This window comes from Podarcis erhardii, assembly GCF_964252035.2.
Source record: "Podarcis erhardii genome assembly, chromosome: 14".
Lineage (NCBI taxonomy): Eukaryota > Metazoa > Chordata > Lepidosauria > Squamata > Lacertidae > Podarcis > Podarcis erhardii.
The window spans coordinates 54,564,572-54,580,734 of record NC_138503.1 but is presented as its reverse complement, the minus strand read 5'-3'; the positions used below and the strand labels follow the sequence as shown (position 1 = coordinate 54,580,734).

Sequence of the window (16,163 nt, the reverse complement as noted above, 5' to 3'; positions counted from 1 at the left end):
TAGCTGCCTTTGCCAGCCTCAGAGGAAACACCTTTGCCCTCCTGGGTCCAAAACGACGGCCCCCTTCCGGGAGCAGTGGTCCCTCGGGTGACTCAGTTGCTGAGCAGATGGAAGCAAAGCAAGTCTGAAGTGCTCCTGGGTCACAGTTGTGGCGTTCAAAGAGTGGCCTCTCCCCATTTCAGAAACGCCAAGCGGAGCTCAGAGAGTCTCCCCAAAGGGCACCTGTAGGGGAAGACAAGGCCAAAGGCTCCTTGAGGCCTGAGAAGCAGCTGCTGGGCTCTCCAAATATTTGAGTGCAGCTGAATGTAGCTCAGAGCCTCTGCCTTGAGCACTGCAAAACCTCACTGCATTCAGGTCCAGAGCGAGAAAACCTGCCCGCCCCCAATCCTGGTGAGGTCATGTTGGTTATGGGGACCTCGTGGCTTCAGCATCTGCTCACAGCCAAGGCTGATGGATCTAACAAAACTGCCCCCCCCCCGCCTGACAAAGCCAATACCACCTTTCTCCAAAAGGCAGGCACAGCTGGTGGAGGGGGCACTTTCTGCCTGCCAGCTACAGAATAAAACAATTTCCCAAACTGACCCCCAGATGCTCAGCTTAAAAGCACAAATTTCCCCCCAAGAGCTTTTCACCATGTTGTAAACCAGGGGTCAGAAAACTTTTCCAGCAGGGGGCTGGTCCACTGTCCCTCAGACCTTGTGGGGGGGCCGGACTATATATTTTTTTGGGGGGGGGGGATGAACAAATTCCTATGCCCCACAAATAACCCAGAGATGCATTTTAAATAAAAGGACACATTCTGCTCATGTAAAAACACACTGATTCCCGGACCATCTGTGGGCTAGATGGAGAAGGCGATAGGGCCGAATCTGGCCCCCGGGTCTTAGTTTGCCTACCCATGTTGTAAATGATCACTTCTGATACTGCATTAAGCACATTACTGAACATATTTCAGTTCAGCAGTGCTGGTTTCATTCTCAGGAAAGGGAATCTGTTCCTTGCCTGTCCAGGACATTCAACAGACCCAAAGAGGGAAGACTCCCCTCTCCCCCCAAGCTTTCTCCTGCCCCCAGCAGAGCTGCTGAGAGGCAGCCAAGCACGAGACGTGGGACAGCAGTGGGGAACAGAAGACCCAGCAAAGAGGTCAGGGGTATTTTGGGACTTGCCTGGCAGCTCATTTCCGGAGCTTTTTCACGAAGCTGACTTCATCTCGGTTTCGGATGCCGTACCTAAAAATAGTGTCGCTCACGTTACACGCTTGCCAAAATACACACATTGCCGTCGTGACAGACCCACCCACCTTTCTCCCCAAGGGCCAAGGAACATCAGGGGAGCAGCGGGACCAGGCCACCGTCCCGTCTAGTCCAGCATCCTGTTCCCCACAGGAGCTCAGAACAACACCCCCCGCTTCCCACTGCTCATCCCAGGGACCACCACCTTTGTCCACAGGGCCACTAGTCTTTTATTATTATTATTTCAAAACCAAAAAATTTTACAAACATCAAATTCAAATTCAAAATCCATATTCATTTTCTACCATAAACCTATTACCTAGATTACCTAAATTAAAATATAATCTAATTGCTCTAGGCTTCCCTTTGCTATATGCAAATACAACACAATTAACAAATTAAATTATAAATGATATTATAGGTTCCCATATACCCTGCACTCCCCATGTGTAACCTCAATATTTTTACTTCTTCCATCTTGTTGTGTTGTTATAATTTAATAATTATTTAATTGATTCTATTATTATTTTCGTGCTTACCCCTGCACGTTTTACACATTCTCTATTAATATTTCAATTCCGGAACCATATTTTTTCACTCCATCCCACTCTCTAATTATTCTCTGATTTGAGTGGCCTCTAATAATTGCCGTCAATTTCTACACAGAGTTTGTTTTGCCATTGTAATACTGATGGGATTTTCTCCCCCTTCCACTAATCTTATCTGCCAAGAACTGGCCCCCTCTCCTCTTGAAGCCACCCGAGTGGGTGGCCAGCCCTGCGCCATGTGATGCTGAACTCAACAGCCGAGTTCTGCGCTGAATACTGCGGTTCCCCCAGCCTGCTCCTTTTCTCCACCCTGAGCCTGTCCAGAGTCCCAGCTTTTCAAACGCCATGTTTTATTTCTGGAGAAGAGAACAGTAGCCACACCCCCTTTTTTGGCTCTCCCAAGTCCCAGGGCAGCTGGTTTCCTGCCCTCGCCTGACTGCTGGGGCTCCTCTCCTTTCCCCGCACAAAACTGTAATGAACTCCAGCTGTGTTCCCCCCAGCTTCCCTGGGACTCGGCCCCAAAATGATGCAAGTTGGGTGAGCCCCACCAAGGCCGTGACTCACTCTCTCAGCTTTTTCCTGTCGTCTGTCAGCTTCTCTGCGCCAAACGTTAAGCAGTATGTTCGCCACACGTACTTCCTGCAAGGGGAGGTTTGCTTATTTATAAAAAATACTTTCTATGCCGCTTTATCGTAGTAATACAGCACAGCGGCTCACAGCAATATAAAACCACGCGGTAAAATTGTTACGGAAAAATCTAGGTGTGAGGCTGCTCAGTCCCCCAGCTGGTCGGGCAGAGCCCGCGGGTCCCTGCGGAATAAAGGAAGGAGTCCAGCCACCAACGGGAGCAAACAGCTGTAGACCAAAGTTTATTGCGCAACAGGTTCAAAGAGGAATTTTGAACCCCAAGGATGGGGTGACAAGGACTTTTAAAACTTTCTATCTTATCCCAGCTTACAGTTCATTAAGCATTATCACTACATTATTGCTTCACCAGAAAAGGGGAGGTTTATACATGATTAACACAGGAGGAATGTGTTGGGGTAACAGGTGGATACAGGATATGTGTTGGGAAGAACATTCTAAGCACCTACTACAAAGGGACCATAGAACTTGGGTTTGCCTAGTCTGCCACCTGGGCAAGTCCGGAGGAGTGCCTTTGCCCAGTGATTGACACCTATGAGTACCTTCCTGTGAGTACGGGACCTCCCGCTTGAGGGATTATAGAAGGGACCCAGTGGTTTCCAAATCCTTGGCCAATGAAGCAAATTGACGGTGGAATGAAGGAAACTAGAAAAGGAGTTGATTTTATATGATTTTTAAAGCTAGGCAACTTCCCTGAGCTGTCAATTCAAAAGGATACATTTATGCATAATATTTGTAACATTTAAAAGCTTTAAAGATGTGCCCCCCCCCCGTAATTTACGTAACAGAAATCATTTAACTTTTTATTGATTTTACTGTATGGTTTTATATTGCTGCATACCATGGTGATTTACTTTTTTGATCCGTCGGTATATAAATATATTTAACAAGCAAGTTAAAAGGAAAAGAATTAAAAACAGGCGCTAGCAGACCGTTGTGGTGGGGTGTACTTGTAGCCGCCTGCAAAGGCCTGGCGGAACAAAGCTTTTCGGCAGGCATTTAAAAGTTGGCACAGAAGGTGCCTGTTGAAAGTGTGAGGGCGGGGGGCTGGCAGGTGGGAGCAGTCGATCCGAGGGGACTAAAGGCTGGCCCACCCGCCTGGGAGGGTCACACAGGAGGACCCCCCACCCGTCCTGGGCGGGGGGAAGGGCTCAACTCACCAGCTGATGTGCTGGATGCCCCCTGCCCGCTCCTGCTTCAGCTGCACAAACCGCTGGATGGCTTTCTTCAGGTCCAGGACGCTGGCATTCTGCACCACCACCACGGCTGCCGAGGAGGAGAAGAAAGCGTCGTCATCACCCCCAGGCTGCGTGTTGCGCATTCCGCAGGACCCAGGAGGGGCTCAGGACACTCTCTCTTCTAATCCCCCCCCCCACTGGGAACACCTTCAGCACCACCTGAGGGAGGGGCTTTGCAGGGCAAGAAATGAGGCCTTGGGTGGCAAAGGGGGGGGGTCTCTCCCGAAGTGGGCTCGGTGCGGGGAAAAGGGCTGGAAGGGCAATCAGGGCCTTGCTTGCTTGCATTATTGTATTTTAGTATTTTGCTGGAAGCCGCCCAGAGTGGCTGGGGTAAGAATAATAATAATATTAATAATAGTATTTATACCCCGCCCATGTGACTGGGTCTCCCAGGCCGCTCTGGGCTGCTTCCAAACAAATATTTAAAAAAATACAGTGTCAGACATGAAAAGCTTCCCTAAACAGGTATAAATAATATAAATAAATATATAAATCATAAATTAATTTATAACTAAATTAATACTAATTGCTCCCTGCAGCTCCAGCGCATAAGGCCACCGGGAGCCTGCTGGGCGTTTGCTCCTCCTGCCCAGTCTAGACTCGGAAGGGCCCTCGGGGGTCATCCAGCCCACCCCCCCTTGCCAGGCAGGGATGTGGGCGGGGCCAGGTCCGGGGGGCGGGGCGACGCCGACTCACGCATGGGGGCCTCGGGGGCGTCGGCTCTGCGCACGCGCACCGTCATGGCCTGGCCGTACTCGAGCGCCACCTGCGAGCCGATCTCCTCGGGGGTCACCTGACAGGGAGAGGGGCGGAGTCAGCGCCGGGATTGACAGGCCAGGCCGGCCCCGGCCCCGCCCCCGCCCCCGCCCCCGCCCCCGCCCCCTCCGGGCGCCCGACCTGCGCGGGGAGGTCGCAGAGCAGCGGGTCCCGGACCAGGCGCGCCAGGCCGGCCTGCCACAGCTCCAGCACCTCGGCGTGCGCCGCCTCCACCGCGCCCTCCTCGCCCGCCGCCGCCGCCATCTTGGGGAGGGGCGTGGCCTCAGGCCGGCCGGAAGCGGAAGTGCCTGGGCGAGGGGCGGGGCTTGGGCGCCATGCTGCTCTTCTGCCCGGCCTGCGGGAACGTCCTGGTGGCCGAGGAGGGCGCGCGCTGCCACCGCTTCGCCTGCACCACGTGCCCCTACGTGCGCAACGTCACGCGCAAGGTGAGGAAGGGGGTTCCCCGAGGGAGGGGGTCTCCCCGCTCCCCCCCCGCCACGACCCCCACCCTTGGACCAAAAGACAAGGACGCCAGCCAGGAAGACCAGAGCAAAAGAGCAGCCAGGAGGCTTGGTCTTTATTGAAGACTGTGGGGACAGGACTCTCACCTGCCACCAGGTGGAACAAGATGGAAGCCCCCAACAAAAGAGCCCCCAAACTTTTATTAGCTGCTCATCCCCATGTTACAGCCCCCCCAACTACATCACTCATACATCACGGTTACATCATGAAAGGGGAGGTCTGGTGGCAGGAATCTGAGGACCCTGGACCCTGCCCCATGGTTCCCCTTGCCCTCCACCAAACACCCATCAAGTGGAACAAAAGAGATCTTTGCATTTCCCTGTTTCCCAGCCAAGTTCATCCCACCCTTTTGTCTTCATCTGGGTTTGTTCTTTCTGGAATGGCTACCTGTCTGGCACTCAGGTATCAGGAGGCCAGGGATTATCACTCAGGCAGAGGGGCTGCTGAGGAGCTGAGCTCACAGGTCTAGATGAATTTCTGAAGTTTTCCCAGTGAGCCAGTACATAGATACACTGATCAGTAAATTCTTACATTTGGTATTGTACAGCAGAGGCCCTTTGAATAGATAGGAAGAAACTGTGATGAAATGTTTTGTGGGGACAAATCACAAAAGTCACAAAGGTGATTGTGCTGATTTTGGTCGTGGGCTGCATGTGCATGATATCTGCTGGAGGGGCAACCCCCCCCCCAACCTATACATAAATTTCTCCAACACTTTCAGGTGACAAGCAGGCGCTACCCGAAGCTCAAGGAGGTGGACGATGTGCTCGGAGGGGCCGCCGCCTGGGAGAATGTAGACTCCACTGCAGGTGCCAAGGGGGGTGGTGGGAAAGGGGGCCGGGGTCTCCCAGAGGGGAGTCGGGAGGGACCCCCAGGGGTCATCCAGGCCAACCCCCTCGCAGGCATCGGGGGATCGAGCTCTTATCCCGGGTTTGCCCCGCTCTCCCCCTGCCCCACCTGCAGTTGCTGACGGTCGGGACAGAACCTTGGAGACCCCTTTGGAAGGTGGAACCCATTTCTACCCCACCCATCTGGCTGGGTTTCCCCAGCCACTCTGAGCAGCTCCCAAAAGAATATTAAAAACACAATAAAACATCAAACATTGAAAACTTCCCTGTACAGGGCTGCCTTCAGATGTTTTCTAAAAGTCCGATAGTTGTTTATTTCCATCTGGTGGGAGGGCATCCACAGGGCGGGTGCCACCACCGAGAAGGCCCTCTGCCTGGTTCCCTGTAGCTTGTTCCTTTGCGCTGAGAAGGTTCTGGCCCCCATGACTCTGATTTAAGAGCTCAGGAAGCTGCCTTCCGCAGAGTCAGACCCACCTGGCTCAGCGTGGTCAGCACTGGCTGGCAGCCACAGATCCGCAGGGTTCCAAGCAGGGGATCTTTCTCCCAGGCCCTCGGGGAGATGCAAAACAAGCGCCCCACTTGTCAGGTTGAGGGTCCTCATCATCTCCGGCCTTGGCCAGCCTGGGTGCTTGAGGCTGGAGGAGCAGCCCTCCACCACCCACCGGGTCCTGACACCCTCTTCTTTGTCTCTCTCTCCCCCCTCCCCCAGAGCCGTGCCCCAAGTGTGAGCACCCGCGGGCCTACTTCATGCAGCTGCAGACGCGCTCGGCTGACGAGCCCATGACCACCTTCTACAAGTGCTGCAGCGCCCAGTGCGGACACCGCTGGAGGGACTGAGGCCGCAGTAGAGCTGACTGGGCAACTGGGGTGCGGGTGTCTGCTACTTTGTACATAATAAACAGTATATATGAGAAAGAGCTGCAAACATGTTCTCTCATTCTCTATGTGGAAGAAGGGCAGGGAGGGTTGCATTCTACGCATTTCAGAGCCAAAATGCACACCAGCTCAAAGGGACAAGAGGAAGAGTTGGAGAGCTTGGTGTTTAGGGGAGTACCCTAATTTTTTGCAGCCATTTCTGCTACGTTTTAAAAAGCTGGCTTGAGCTGAGGTTCCACAGATGAAAGTAGCTTCCCCCACCTGAGAGGAGCCACTGCCTTGCCCACAGTAGGAGCCGTTCAGGTGTTTCACCTGCTTCCCCTGTGCTGCCACAGCACCAGACTCTGCCACCGTCATCAGTATCCTCCCAGTTGTGTGTTATAGGGTCAAGCAAGAAGCTGAGAGTCAGGAGGAGGTACAGAAACGATCTCTTTATTAACAAAAGCACGCAACGACATTCACGGTCCTACTGTACAAAAGAGGCCTCATCACAAGGGAGCCATCTGCACCCACTTGTTCCAGTTGAGTTCATAGGGAAAGACCCTGCCCATTTTCAGGGTGCAGTCAACGGTGGGCTCATAGAAGACGGCTGGCGTGCTGCTCAGTTTGGGGCTGCCAACCACCTCCTCAAGGGTCGGCTTCGAGAAGAGTGAGGCTGGTCTCTGCTGCTTCAAGTGGAATTTCCTGATGCAGCCAAGAGATTCAAGGCCCTGTAAAGCAAAACAGAGTTACTGAACGCTAACCTTTTTAAAAGTGTTGGGCGTAGGCTGTATTGAAAGTTGTGGTTTCATTGCGGGGAGCAAATTGGACCGTCTGCATGTTGCTGGAATCCCAGCTGGCCACGCTGGCTGAAGCTATTGAGAGATGTACAAGCAGTTCTGTCCATCACTGGCCATTTAGCATTTTCAACATGTAAGAAAATAGCAGCTGCTGATGGGCACATGCTAAGGTGGAGTGTGCCTCCTAAATGCCTTCCCTATGCAGGAAGAGAACCGTGGCCTTTCCTGAGGTGGCTCCCTCCTTGCCCTGTGCCACCACAGCCAGGCTCTGCTCCCTAACAATGGGAGGAGTTTGGGTGGGCAGGTCCTGCTCTGCATCCACCAAGGGTGCAGAAAACCAAAGCTACTGTGCAGCTCCATCTCCAAATCTCCTGAATAGGAGTTGCCAGAAAATGCCTAAGTGCTTTACTCTGGCCTTGGAAGTCGGGTGGGAAACAAATGCGGCTATTCTTCTATTTTAAGACAGAGGCTGGGACTGGCTGACCACCGGCCTCTGCCCTGGGCCTGCACAGATACGGCCGTTCCCTCCTTTGCCACCAACGGTCACTGTTCTTGCATGCTGAGCACCGGGAAGGGACACAGGCAGCAACATGCAGGTAAGCTGGAAACACCTGGACAGAGGGGATCCACCTTGGCCCCAGGAGACCAAACATACCTGCAGAATCTCCAGAAGAGCCACCGGCTGCAGGACGCCCAAATAGTGGCGGCACAGAGCGGCTTCTGTTATGCCAGGCTTGGTCATGATGTGGCAGAGAACCCCCTCCATGATGCCCTTGCAGACTGGCTTGTTCAGGCTGCCGTCCACGATGCGCCACGGACGGCCGACAAAGCTGATGTTCCCACCGGCGCTGTTTTGAGAGCAGAGGTGCAAGGAGAGAGAGTGAGAGGAGCAGAAGCACTGCTGGTCTTGGCAAAGGGGACGGCCTCTCCCCCCATGAAGCAACCTGGATCTTGCGACCATCATCTTATTGGTGTGCCTCTTGTGTGGGAAATGCGAAAGGCAGTAACATGAGAATGGGCCTTCTTTGGGCGGCTTCCTGCCTGACTGGCACATTCCTGATCTTCAGGCACCAGTCAAAAACCTCCCTCTATAATCCGGCCTTTGATTATCTTTGGCCTTTTAGAAGTGGGTGGGATGTTTCTAATTTATTTTTCTTCTTGGTTCTAATTATATGGGCTTTTGTTATTTGGTTGGCTGGTTGTAAGTTGCTTTGGGCAAGGTAAAACAAAAAATTTAACAAATAATGCACCTGTACGCACAGGCAAAGGCCAGGCCCCGCTGAAGGCTGCAGCACAGGGAGTGAGCAGATCCCAGCAGCTTTTGGTGGTCTGACCCAGCCAGGCCTACTCGCGTCTCAACTTAAGAGCCAGAGGCATCTTTAAGACTGGTGCCAATCTCCTGGAGAACAACCCCCCCCCCCAGGGGCAGGTTGGGTCTCCAAAGCACAAGACAGCTGACTAGAGGTCCCAGAAGTACTGGAATCAGCAGAAAGTCCCTCAAATCCACCGGCACAAGTGCTGCCCTGGCCACAAATGGAGCCTCGTTCCCTTTTGAGATCCTGCCACAGCAGCAGGAACATCTCAAGGGGTTTGGTGGGGAAAACCTGAATACCTTGTTGTTTGCTTCTGAATACCAGTTTCCGCTTCTGAATGCCAGTAGCTGGAAACAGCAGGAGGGCGGGGTAGTGGCCCTGTGCTCGGATCCTGCTTGCAGGTTTTCACAGGATCACAGAGCTGCAGAGTTGGGAGGGAATACGCAGCTGTCCCATACAGGGACTGAGGCTGCAACCTTGGTGTGGTCAGAATCAGGCTCTGACGAACTGTGTTCCGTTAGAATATCTGGCGAGAACACAATGCTGGAGCAGATGGGCCATTGGTCGGATCCAGCAAGATTTTCTTAAACTAACCAGTGGGGGAGTTGGGAGTCCCTAAAACTTCCTGAGGTGGGTGCACGTCCTGGGAATCAAGTGAATGTGGCTGCTAATGTCTTAACTGCCTCCGACTACAAAGTGGGTGTGTTGAAGCAACACCGAAGCTGTTCTAATCTAAGTTATGTTGTGACTCTTTGGACGCAGCTCTGCTCCGGCAAAGGGAATTCTCTCGTTTCATCTGATCTGCACACTCACCTTTCGTATTCTGCCTGCCATACTTTCCCTGCAGAACATCCTAGGGAAAAGAGCAGAAAGCACAACTGGCACCAGGAGCACAACAGGGGTCCATCCCACCTCCTCAAATTGCTGGGCTGCGTGACAACTGCATGGATAGTTTGGATGAGCAGCACAACCAGGAACAGGAAGGCCCCGTGCAGGTGGAAGGGGCTTGGGGAACAAAAAGCAGCCACCAGGAAGGAGCAGCTCTTTTTTAAAAAAATAAAAATTAATGGAACCCCTTATATAGGATTTTGTATATAAATTTCCCCTTGGCTCTTTATGCTGGCCCATGCAGAACCAGCATGGATAGTTGGCCCCGGGGAATATTTGACGTTTTCTCCCCTTAAGGCTTTGATCTATAGGCTACCACTAAAACGAGGCTGTATTTTAAACTGTATTCTAACCTATATTTTAATCAACATGTTTTTACTGTATTCTATATTTGGTGTTAGCCGCCCTGAGACCGGGGAGGGCGGGGTATAAATAAAATATTATTATTATTCTCGTAGAGAGAGCGACAGAAAATACTGACAAGGTAACAAGAAGACGGCAGGCCCTGTGGACTGACTGGTGGTCTTGCCCCACCATGGCTCTGCAGGAGCCCCAGGACAGCAGGCACGCCAAAGGCACGGCATGGGTGGGGACAGCCCTGTCTTGCAGGCCTTTCCCCACCTGGTTGGGGGGGGGGGAGGCCCTGACTGACATGACTGACAGACTACAAAAGCTGTGGGGTTTTTGGGGGGCGGGAGAGATGTCTTGTTGGCGTTGGTGCTGTTAAGTCTTTGTACCTTTATTTGGGATCTTATGGTTCACGTGGAAATTGTGCAATTTGGTTGTGTACTTTTTAATGTTCAATGTATTTTTATGACTACTTTTCTAATGTTTGCAATTATTCAATTATTTAAATGGTGCAAGCCCTTCCTCCCCTCCCCCTCCCCTTTTTATGAAGATTACCTGCTCAGCTAACTCTCCCCTGGTCTCCTCGCTAGCCCAAGTAGGACTAATTTAGCCAGCTAGCCCTGGTGATCATCTAATGTTTATTGGATGGATTTCCTCCCTAAATTGATTTTTGAATTCTGAATTTATTGTTATTCCCATTTTATACTGTATTTTATGCTGTTTTTTGTTGCATCAATTAAGTGTTTTAAATTTGTTGCTAGCCGCCCTGGGCCTGGTTTTCTGAACCGGGAAGGGCCGGGTATAAATAAATAAAAATTATTTATTACTATTAGAGCATGGTTAAAACTGTGGAAAGGCGGAACGAGTGATTGATACAAATAAAATGGCTGATGGATTGCCTCTGCACAAAGGGCCTCCCTATTACTCCAACCCCAGTTGCTGGAGGGACGGGGGGGGGGTTGTGCTCAGGTCCTGCTTGGGGGCTTCACTGTGAGTTGCCTGGCTGGCCGCTAGGAGAAGAGGATGTGGGCCTGGATGGGGCCCCCTTGGGCCTGATCCTGCTGCAGGCTCCCACCAACCCATTCCTGAAGTTTCTCCCGCCTGCCAAGTGTGGAGAAGGAGCTCAGTGGGGCTCCTCACACCTACCGCTGGAGTCACCAAGGGCTGCTTCCGGCTGCGAGACGGGATCCTTGCGTGGCTCCCTGGTGTGATCGCCACAGTCTTCGGCTTCCTGGCTGCTCAGGCCAGAGGCCTCTTCCCCACTGCCCTTCCCCACAGCGTCCAATCTGCAGCCTCGTATGGAGCCTGGCTCTGGTGTGGCCGTTCCTTCTTGCATCTCTGGAGTCCTTGCGCCACCAAGGCTGGCATTCAGGACCTCAGGGCTGTTGGCTCCTTCTCCCAGCATGCTCTGGGTGCCTTGGGCAGCAGCGTCTCCATCCAGACTCTCCTCCTCTGTCTTCTGCCTTTTCCTCGCTGGTTCTTCCTCTGACAGAGCAGAAGGAGAAGCCCTGCTGAGCTCCGTCTCCCCTGACTCAGCCGGGTCCTTCGGGAGAACAGAGTCTTTGCCTTGCAGGACTTCGCCACCGTCCTCCTTGAGGCGTGCAGAGTGCAGCAGCCAGGGGCCAGCGAATCTCCTTGCCACCAGTCGGGTGGTGTGGCCGCCGACTTCTAACACATGCTCCAGGTCAATGAGGTCCTAAGGGGGAGAAGGAAAACCAGGACCACCCTCAAAGAGAATCAGAGCAAAAGCCTACAGAACTAGATCTCTTAAGGTCCATGAATAACCATAGTTTAGAGGTCCCGGGCCCTAAGGAAGTCAGACTATCCTCCACCAGGGCCAGGGCCTTCTCAGTGATGGCTCCGACCTGCTCTGTCCCATGACACTAGGGCCCTGCAGGATTTAAACTCCTTCCACAGGGCCTGTAAGACAGAGCTATTCTGCTGGCCTTTAATTTGAATTCGGCCTGATCTTTTATTTCCCTTCCCTCCCCCCTCCCCTTTTATGAAGATTCCCCGCTCTGAGACCCCACAGCAATTTCTCCTCTGGCCTCCTCACTGGCCCAAGTAGGACCAGTTCAGCCAGCTAGCCCTGGGGATTATCTAATGCTTATTAGATGGATTTCCCCTAAATTGATTTCTGAACTTTGAATTTTATTGTTATTCATGTTTTTATACTGTATTTTATGCTGCTTTTACAATTAAGTGTTTTAAATTTCTTGTTAGCCGCCCTGAGCCCAGTTTTTGACTGGGAAGGGCGGGGTATTAATAATAATTATTATTATTATTATTATTATTATTATTATTATTATTATTATTATTATCTCTCTCCATCATCATGTGGGGATCTCTGCAGTCCAAATGACAATTTGTGCTTGCCATATATGAAGGGGTTAAGACCCACAAAGTTGCAGAATTCCCAGACAGGACAATTTTTGAGGTCATATCCCCTACGTACTGTGGTGGGAAAAAGAGTCAAAAGATCTTAATACTGTCTCCTTCCTGCTTGGCTCGGTCTCTTTCTTCTTGCCAAACCTTTGAAGGAGCAGGACGTCTGTCCATTCTCCTCTGAGAGAAGATTCCATCTGGATTTTGAGAATGCAACTTAAAAAGTAGATTTGCCTGCCTTGTATTTGTTGCTGTTACTGCTGAAATCAAGGACAAGGCTATCTAAAGCACATAAAGATTGTTTTTACGCTTACCATACAGTTAATTGCCTGATTCTTTATTGAGAGGGAAGGGAAATTCCAGCCCGCTATCACTGTCTGGACAAAACAAAATTAAACTAATTTAACCCTAGTCTCTAGTTTCTGTTTTAAATGTCGCAAGGGATGGTGACTTTTTAACTCTGCCAGCCCAGCGTTTTAAATCCTGCGTGCACGTGAGACAGGAAGGAGAACTGTCGTTAATAAGCCCTTCCTACCTGACGAAATCCACCCGAGACATTGCACCCACCTGGAGGTACTGGGGCAAGAGCCGCGCACGCTCCCCGCCGGCCACTTCGTAGGGCTGGAACTGCCTGGCAAGGTCCACTGTGGCCACCCCAAAGTGGGAAGCCTCTCCGATGGCTCCGTAGACTTCCAGGGCAGCGGCAGCATCTGCAGGGCTGTAAGAGAGGCGCTCCAGGGACTGAAGAAGGTGGCCTGCCTGGCAGTCTTCTTCCTGGACACCCAGGAGCCTGGTGAAGGCCATGGGGAGGCAGGAGGCTCCGGCGGGGAGGCGCTCCAGATCTGGTGGACCTTCAAGCACAAAACGGGGCGGGTCAGGACAGAGGAAGCCTGGCAGGCCACCCTAGCTAGCCGCTCTGCCACATATGTGGGGGTCAGGTGGGATTGCTATGAGGAATGATGAAAAATGCAACACACCACTGTGTCAGCGATGAAAGCATTGCTTTGACTGGGCTTGCGTCATTTGGCACGATTTCTGGTTGAATCCCACAAGCCTCTGCACCTCTGCCATTTTGTTTCTCTATGCCTGACAGGCACATATAAGCATTCTAAAACAGACTGGTTGCTTCACCAGGCATCCTCAGTATATAAAGATAGAAGGTAGCTTTGATGTAGCTTTTGTTAATCTTTAGGTAGATCTTAAGGTCCAGGAACAGAGTTCACAAGGAGATGGTAAATACTCTTTCCTTGCCTGTCCCTCCTTTCCTGCCTGTTTATGACCTTTGGGGTTTGCTAAAAGCATTCCTCCTCGATTCCTGTTTTATTTACTCTGAAACATGTATGCATGCTCAAAGTAGTCTTTGTAGTTAAAAGGATTTCTCTGATCTAACTTTGTCCCACGTGGGGATTTTTTGAAACGCTCAGAGGAAATCTGATTGGTTCTTACAAATGCTGTGTTAAGAGTTTTTTTGTTAATAAAAGAGACCTGGGCCAGGGTGTGGCGGATTATTATTTGCACTTCCTCCCAGAGTCTTGCTGGCCAAGCCTCGTGTGTATTTTATTAATCAGGGTCCAAATCCTTCCTTGCTTTCAGAACGCAACACACACACAGAGGCAGCCCAGGTCCTTCGCTGGCAGACAGAGCCATCGCCCTGCCAGGAGGAAGGTGAGGAAGAGGTCCTCTGCCTACAGACTGACCTTGGGCCCAGAGGCTGTCCTGGGCAGGGGTCTTCCTCATCTTCACCTTCACTTGGCAGGAATTGACGACGATGTTGTCGGTGGGGCTCAGGTTGCGAGTGCTGACGATGCCGGGGGCGTAGTAGCCTCTCATGAGGAGGTAGTTTGTGTGCGACGCCTGGTGGGCCTTCACTTCAATCTGCCGCTTGCTGCTCGCGTTCTCCTCCAAGTCCTCGTCGTCGTCGTCCTCCTCCTCGTCCTCCTCCAGCCCCTCTTTCCCCAGGCTGCAAGGAGCAGACAGGATCCCCCCCACCCATTTCAAGGTCTGCTACATCAAAGGAGCAGCTCCCGCCACCAGTCCAACCAACCCCCCTCGCCAGCAGCATTTCCTGTGGGTTGCCCTCCTGTGTGGCCACGGGCCAGACACTATCTCTCAGCCTAACTTGCCCAGGTGGTTGTGCAACTCAAATGGGAGGAAAGAAGAGCCACATATTCTTCCTGGACTGACATGTAAGATCTGTTAATCCCCACCAATCTAAACCAAAAGCGGCTCTGGCACATTTGATTTGGGGTGGTATTCCATTTGCCATTTGTGTGTGGCCGATTCTGCTGTGGAATCTACAGCTGCTCTGCCAAGGTCCCCTGGTGCCAGTTCCCCTCTGGCCAGAAAGGATTCTGAAGCAGAGGTCGGCTCTCCACCCGGAGGACACCGCTGCTTTGCAAACATTGTTTAAACAGTCCTGTGAACATCTTTCTGTGGGGTGCGTAGGACTTGTCTAAAACGTTCACCCAATGACATAATGGCCTTTTGCATTAACCACCGTTATACATTTTCTGTTTCAGTTGTTTCCATCTGTTCTAGTTTATCTAGTTAATAATAATAATAATAATAATAATAATAATAATAATAATAATAAATTTATTTATTTATTTATTTATTTATACATACCCTGCCCATTTGGCTGGGTTTTCCCAGCTACTCTGGGCAGCTCCCAATATAATATTATTATTATTAATATTATTATTAAACAAAAGAGATACAACCTCAAACATTAAAAACTTCCCTAAACAGGGATGCCTTGAGATGTCTTCTAAAAGTCAGATAGTTGTTTATTTCCTCGCCATCTGATGGGAGGGTGTTCCAAAAGGCAAGCACCACTACCGAGAAGGCCCTCTGCTTGGTTCCCTGTAACCTCACTTCTTGCAGGGAGCAAACGCCAGAAGGCCCTTGTTGCTGGACCTTGGTGTCTGGGCTGAACAACGTGGGTGGAGACGCTCCTTCAGGTGCACTAGGCTGAGGCCATTTAGTTGTTTTTGATCTTTTTGCAAACTGCAACCAACAAACATCACAACAACAACACAAGACAAAGGCAGCTCACTGATCTTGCTGCTGCTGCTGCTGCTGCTGCTGCTGCCTGAAGTGTGGAAGAGCAGCTATGAGCCTCTCCTTGCTCTTCTCTCTCCACGTTCCCCATGTGTACCATACCCCAGTCAATGGCCTCAGCAGGATTGCAAAGCCACCAGAAAAACCTCTTCCCCCTGGCTTAGCAGCTCACGCAGAGGCCTCAGGGAAAGGGGTTGAGGAAGAGCCCCAGCACTGCTGCTGCTGCTGCTGTGCACCCCAAATGGGTGGGCGGGCTTCAGTTTACCTCCCCTCACTGCCACCCCCTTCCAAACCAAGTGCCAAGGCAGCCCCACCTTTTAATGACTTCGTTCTCCACCAGGGTGCTGTCCACCACCACAATCTGCTCTGGGATCATCACGTCCACAGACACCAAGCCCAGGGAGGAGAGGGCCAGGATGGCGGCACAGTAGCCCCCAGGGCCGTCCAGAGGAAAGGTGACCATCTCCTCGGAGGCAAAGGAGTCGTCCTGGTCCTTGAAAGAGAAGCGAGTGGCCTGGTCCTGCACTCCAGCCTCCTGGAGCTTCGAGAGGAACTGGTACGATTCGCTGCACAGCATTGTGGGAAACCGCCACGTGAACACCCTGGAGAGAGAATCCGAGAACTGTTGTGTTGGAGGGGGACCCCAGGGGTCCTGCAATGCAGGAATCGCAGATAATCCCCGGCAGAGGTTTTCAGCTGACGTCACGATTTATGGCGGTCGATCT

At 51.8% G+C, this 16,163-nt stretch overlaps 3 protein-coding genes across 5 annotated transcripts in view; 1 reads left to right on the top strand and 2 right to left on the bottom strand.

Moving 5' to 3' along the window:
* Positions 1 to 1,088: 1,088 nt before the first annotated feature.
* Positions 1,089 to 4,703, bottom strand: SNRNP25 (small nuclear ribonucleoprotein U11/U12 subunit 25). Its single transcript, XM_081840142.1, has 5 exons — positions 4,561 to 4,703; positions 4,360 to 4,456; positions 3,586 to 3,691; positions 2,345 to 2,419; positions 1,089 to 1,229 (listed from the first exon to the last, which is right to left on the bottom strand). Exons 1-5 carry the CDS (start codon positions 4,681 to 4,683, stop codon positions 1,175 to 1,177), a joined length of 456 nt encoding a protein of 151 aa, XP_081696268.1. The 5' UTR covers positions 4,684 to 4,703; the 3' UTR covers positions 1,089 to 1,174.
* A 13-nt stretch (positions 4,704 to 4,716) lies between these two features.
* On the top strand, positions 4,717 to 6,714 carry POLR3K (RNA polymerase III subunit K). Its single transcript, XM_081840153.1, has 3 exons — positions 4,717 to 4,865; positions 5,663 to 5,750; positions 6,499 to 6,714. The coding sequence occupies exons 1-3, from the start codon at positions 4,755 to 4,757 to the stop codon at positions 6,624 to 6,626; spliced, it is 327 nt and encodes a 108-aa protein (XP_081696279.1). The 5' UTR covers positions 4,717 to 4,754; the 3' UTR covers positions 6,627 to 6,714.
* Positions 6,715 to 7,076: 362 nt separating this feature from the next.
* Positions 7,077 to 16,163, bottom strand: part of GTF3C1 (general transcription factor IIIC subunit 1) — a 38,440-nt gene continuing 29,353 nt past the window's right edge. For all 3 annotated transcript variants that reach the window (XM_081839470.1, XM_081839471.1, XM_081839472.1), the window contains 7 exons: positions 15,753 to 16,040; positions 14,076 to 14,338; positions 12,946 to 13,229; positions 11,140 to 11,689; positions 9,571 to 9,610; positions 8,100 to 8,292; positions 7,077 to 7,375 (listed from right to left, as the gene is read on the bottom strand). In XM_081839470.1, the coding sequence (XP_081695596.1) occupies positions 7,154 to 7,375; positions 8,100 to 8,292; positions 9,571 to 9,610; positions 11,140 to 11,689; positions 12,946 to 13,229; positions 14,076 to 14,338; positions 15,753 to 16,040 (1,840 nt within the window). In that variant the 3' untranslated portion in view covers positions 7,077 to 7,153. The remainder of the gene's footprint in view (positions 7,376 to 8,099; positions 8,293 to 9,570; positions 9,611 to 11,139; positions 11,690 to 12,945; positions 13,230 to 14,075; positions 14,339 to 15,752; positions 16,041 to 16,163) is intronic.

What these genes read in the sequence shown, in the direction of transcription:
- SNRNP25 (XM_081840142.1), bottom strand. Translation starts at nt 4,683, where the DNA reads ATGGCGGCGGCGGCGGGCGAGGAGGGCGCGGTGGAGGCGGCGCACGCC. An exon ending in CGCCCCCGAGGCCCCCATGC is followed by an intron (nt 3,692 to 4,359) that starts GTGAGTCGGCGT and finishes CCTCCTCGGCAG; the next exon opens with CCGTGGTGGTGGTGCAGAAT. An exon ending in GACAGGAAAAAGCTGAGAGA is followed by an intron (nt 1,230 to 2,344) that starts GTGAGTCACGGC and finishes CACTATTTTTAG; the next exon opens with GTACGGCATCCGAAACCGAG.
- POLR3K (XM_081840153.1), top strand. Translation starts at nt 4,755, where the DNA reads ATGCTGCTCTTCTGCCCGGCCTGCGGGAACGTCCTGGTGGCCGAGGAG. An exon ending in TGCGCAACGTCACGCGCAAG is followed by an intron (nt 4,866 to 5,662) that starts GTGAGGAAGGGG and finishes CAACACTTTCAG; the next exon opens with GTGACAAGCAGGCGCTACCC. An exon ending in GAATGTAGACTCCACTGCAG is followed by an intron (nt 5,751 to 6,498) that starts GTGCCAAGGGGG and finishes CCCCTCCCCCAG; the next exon opens with AGCCGTGCCCCAAGTGTGAG.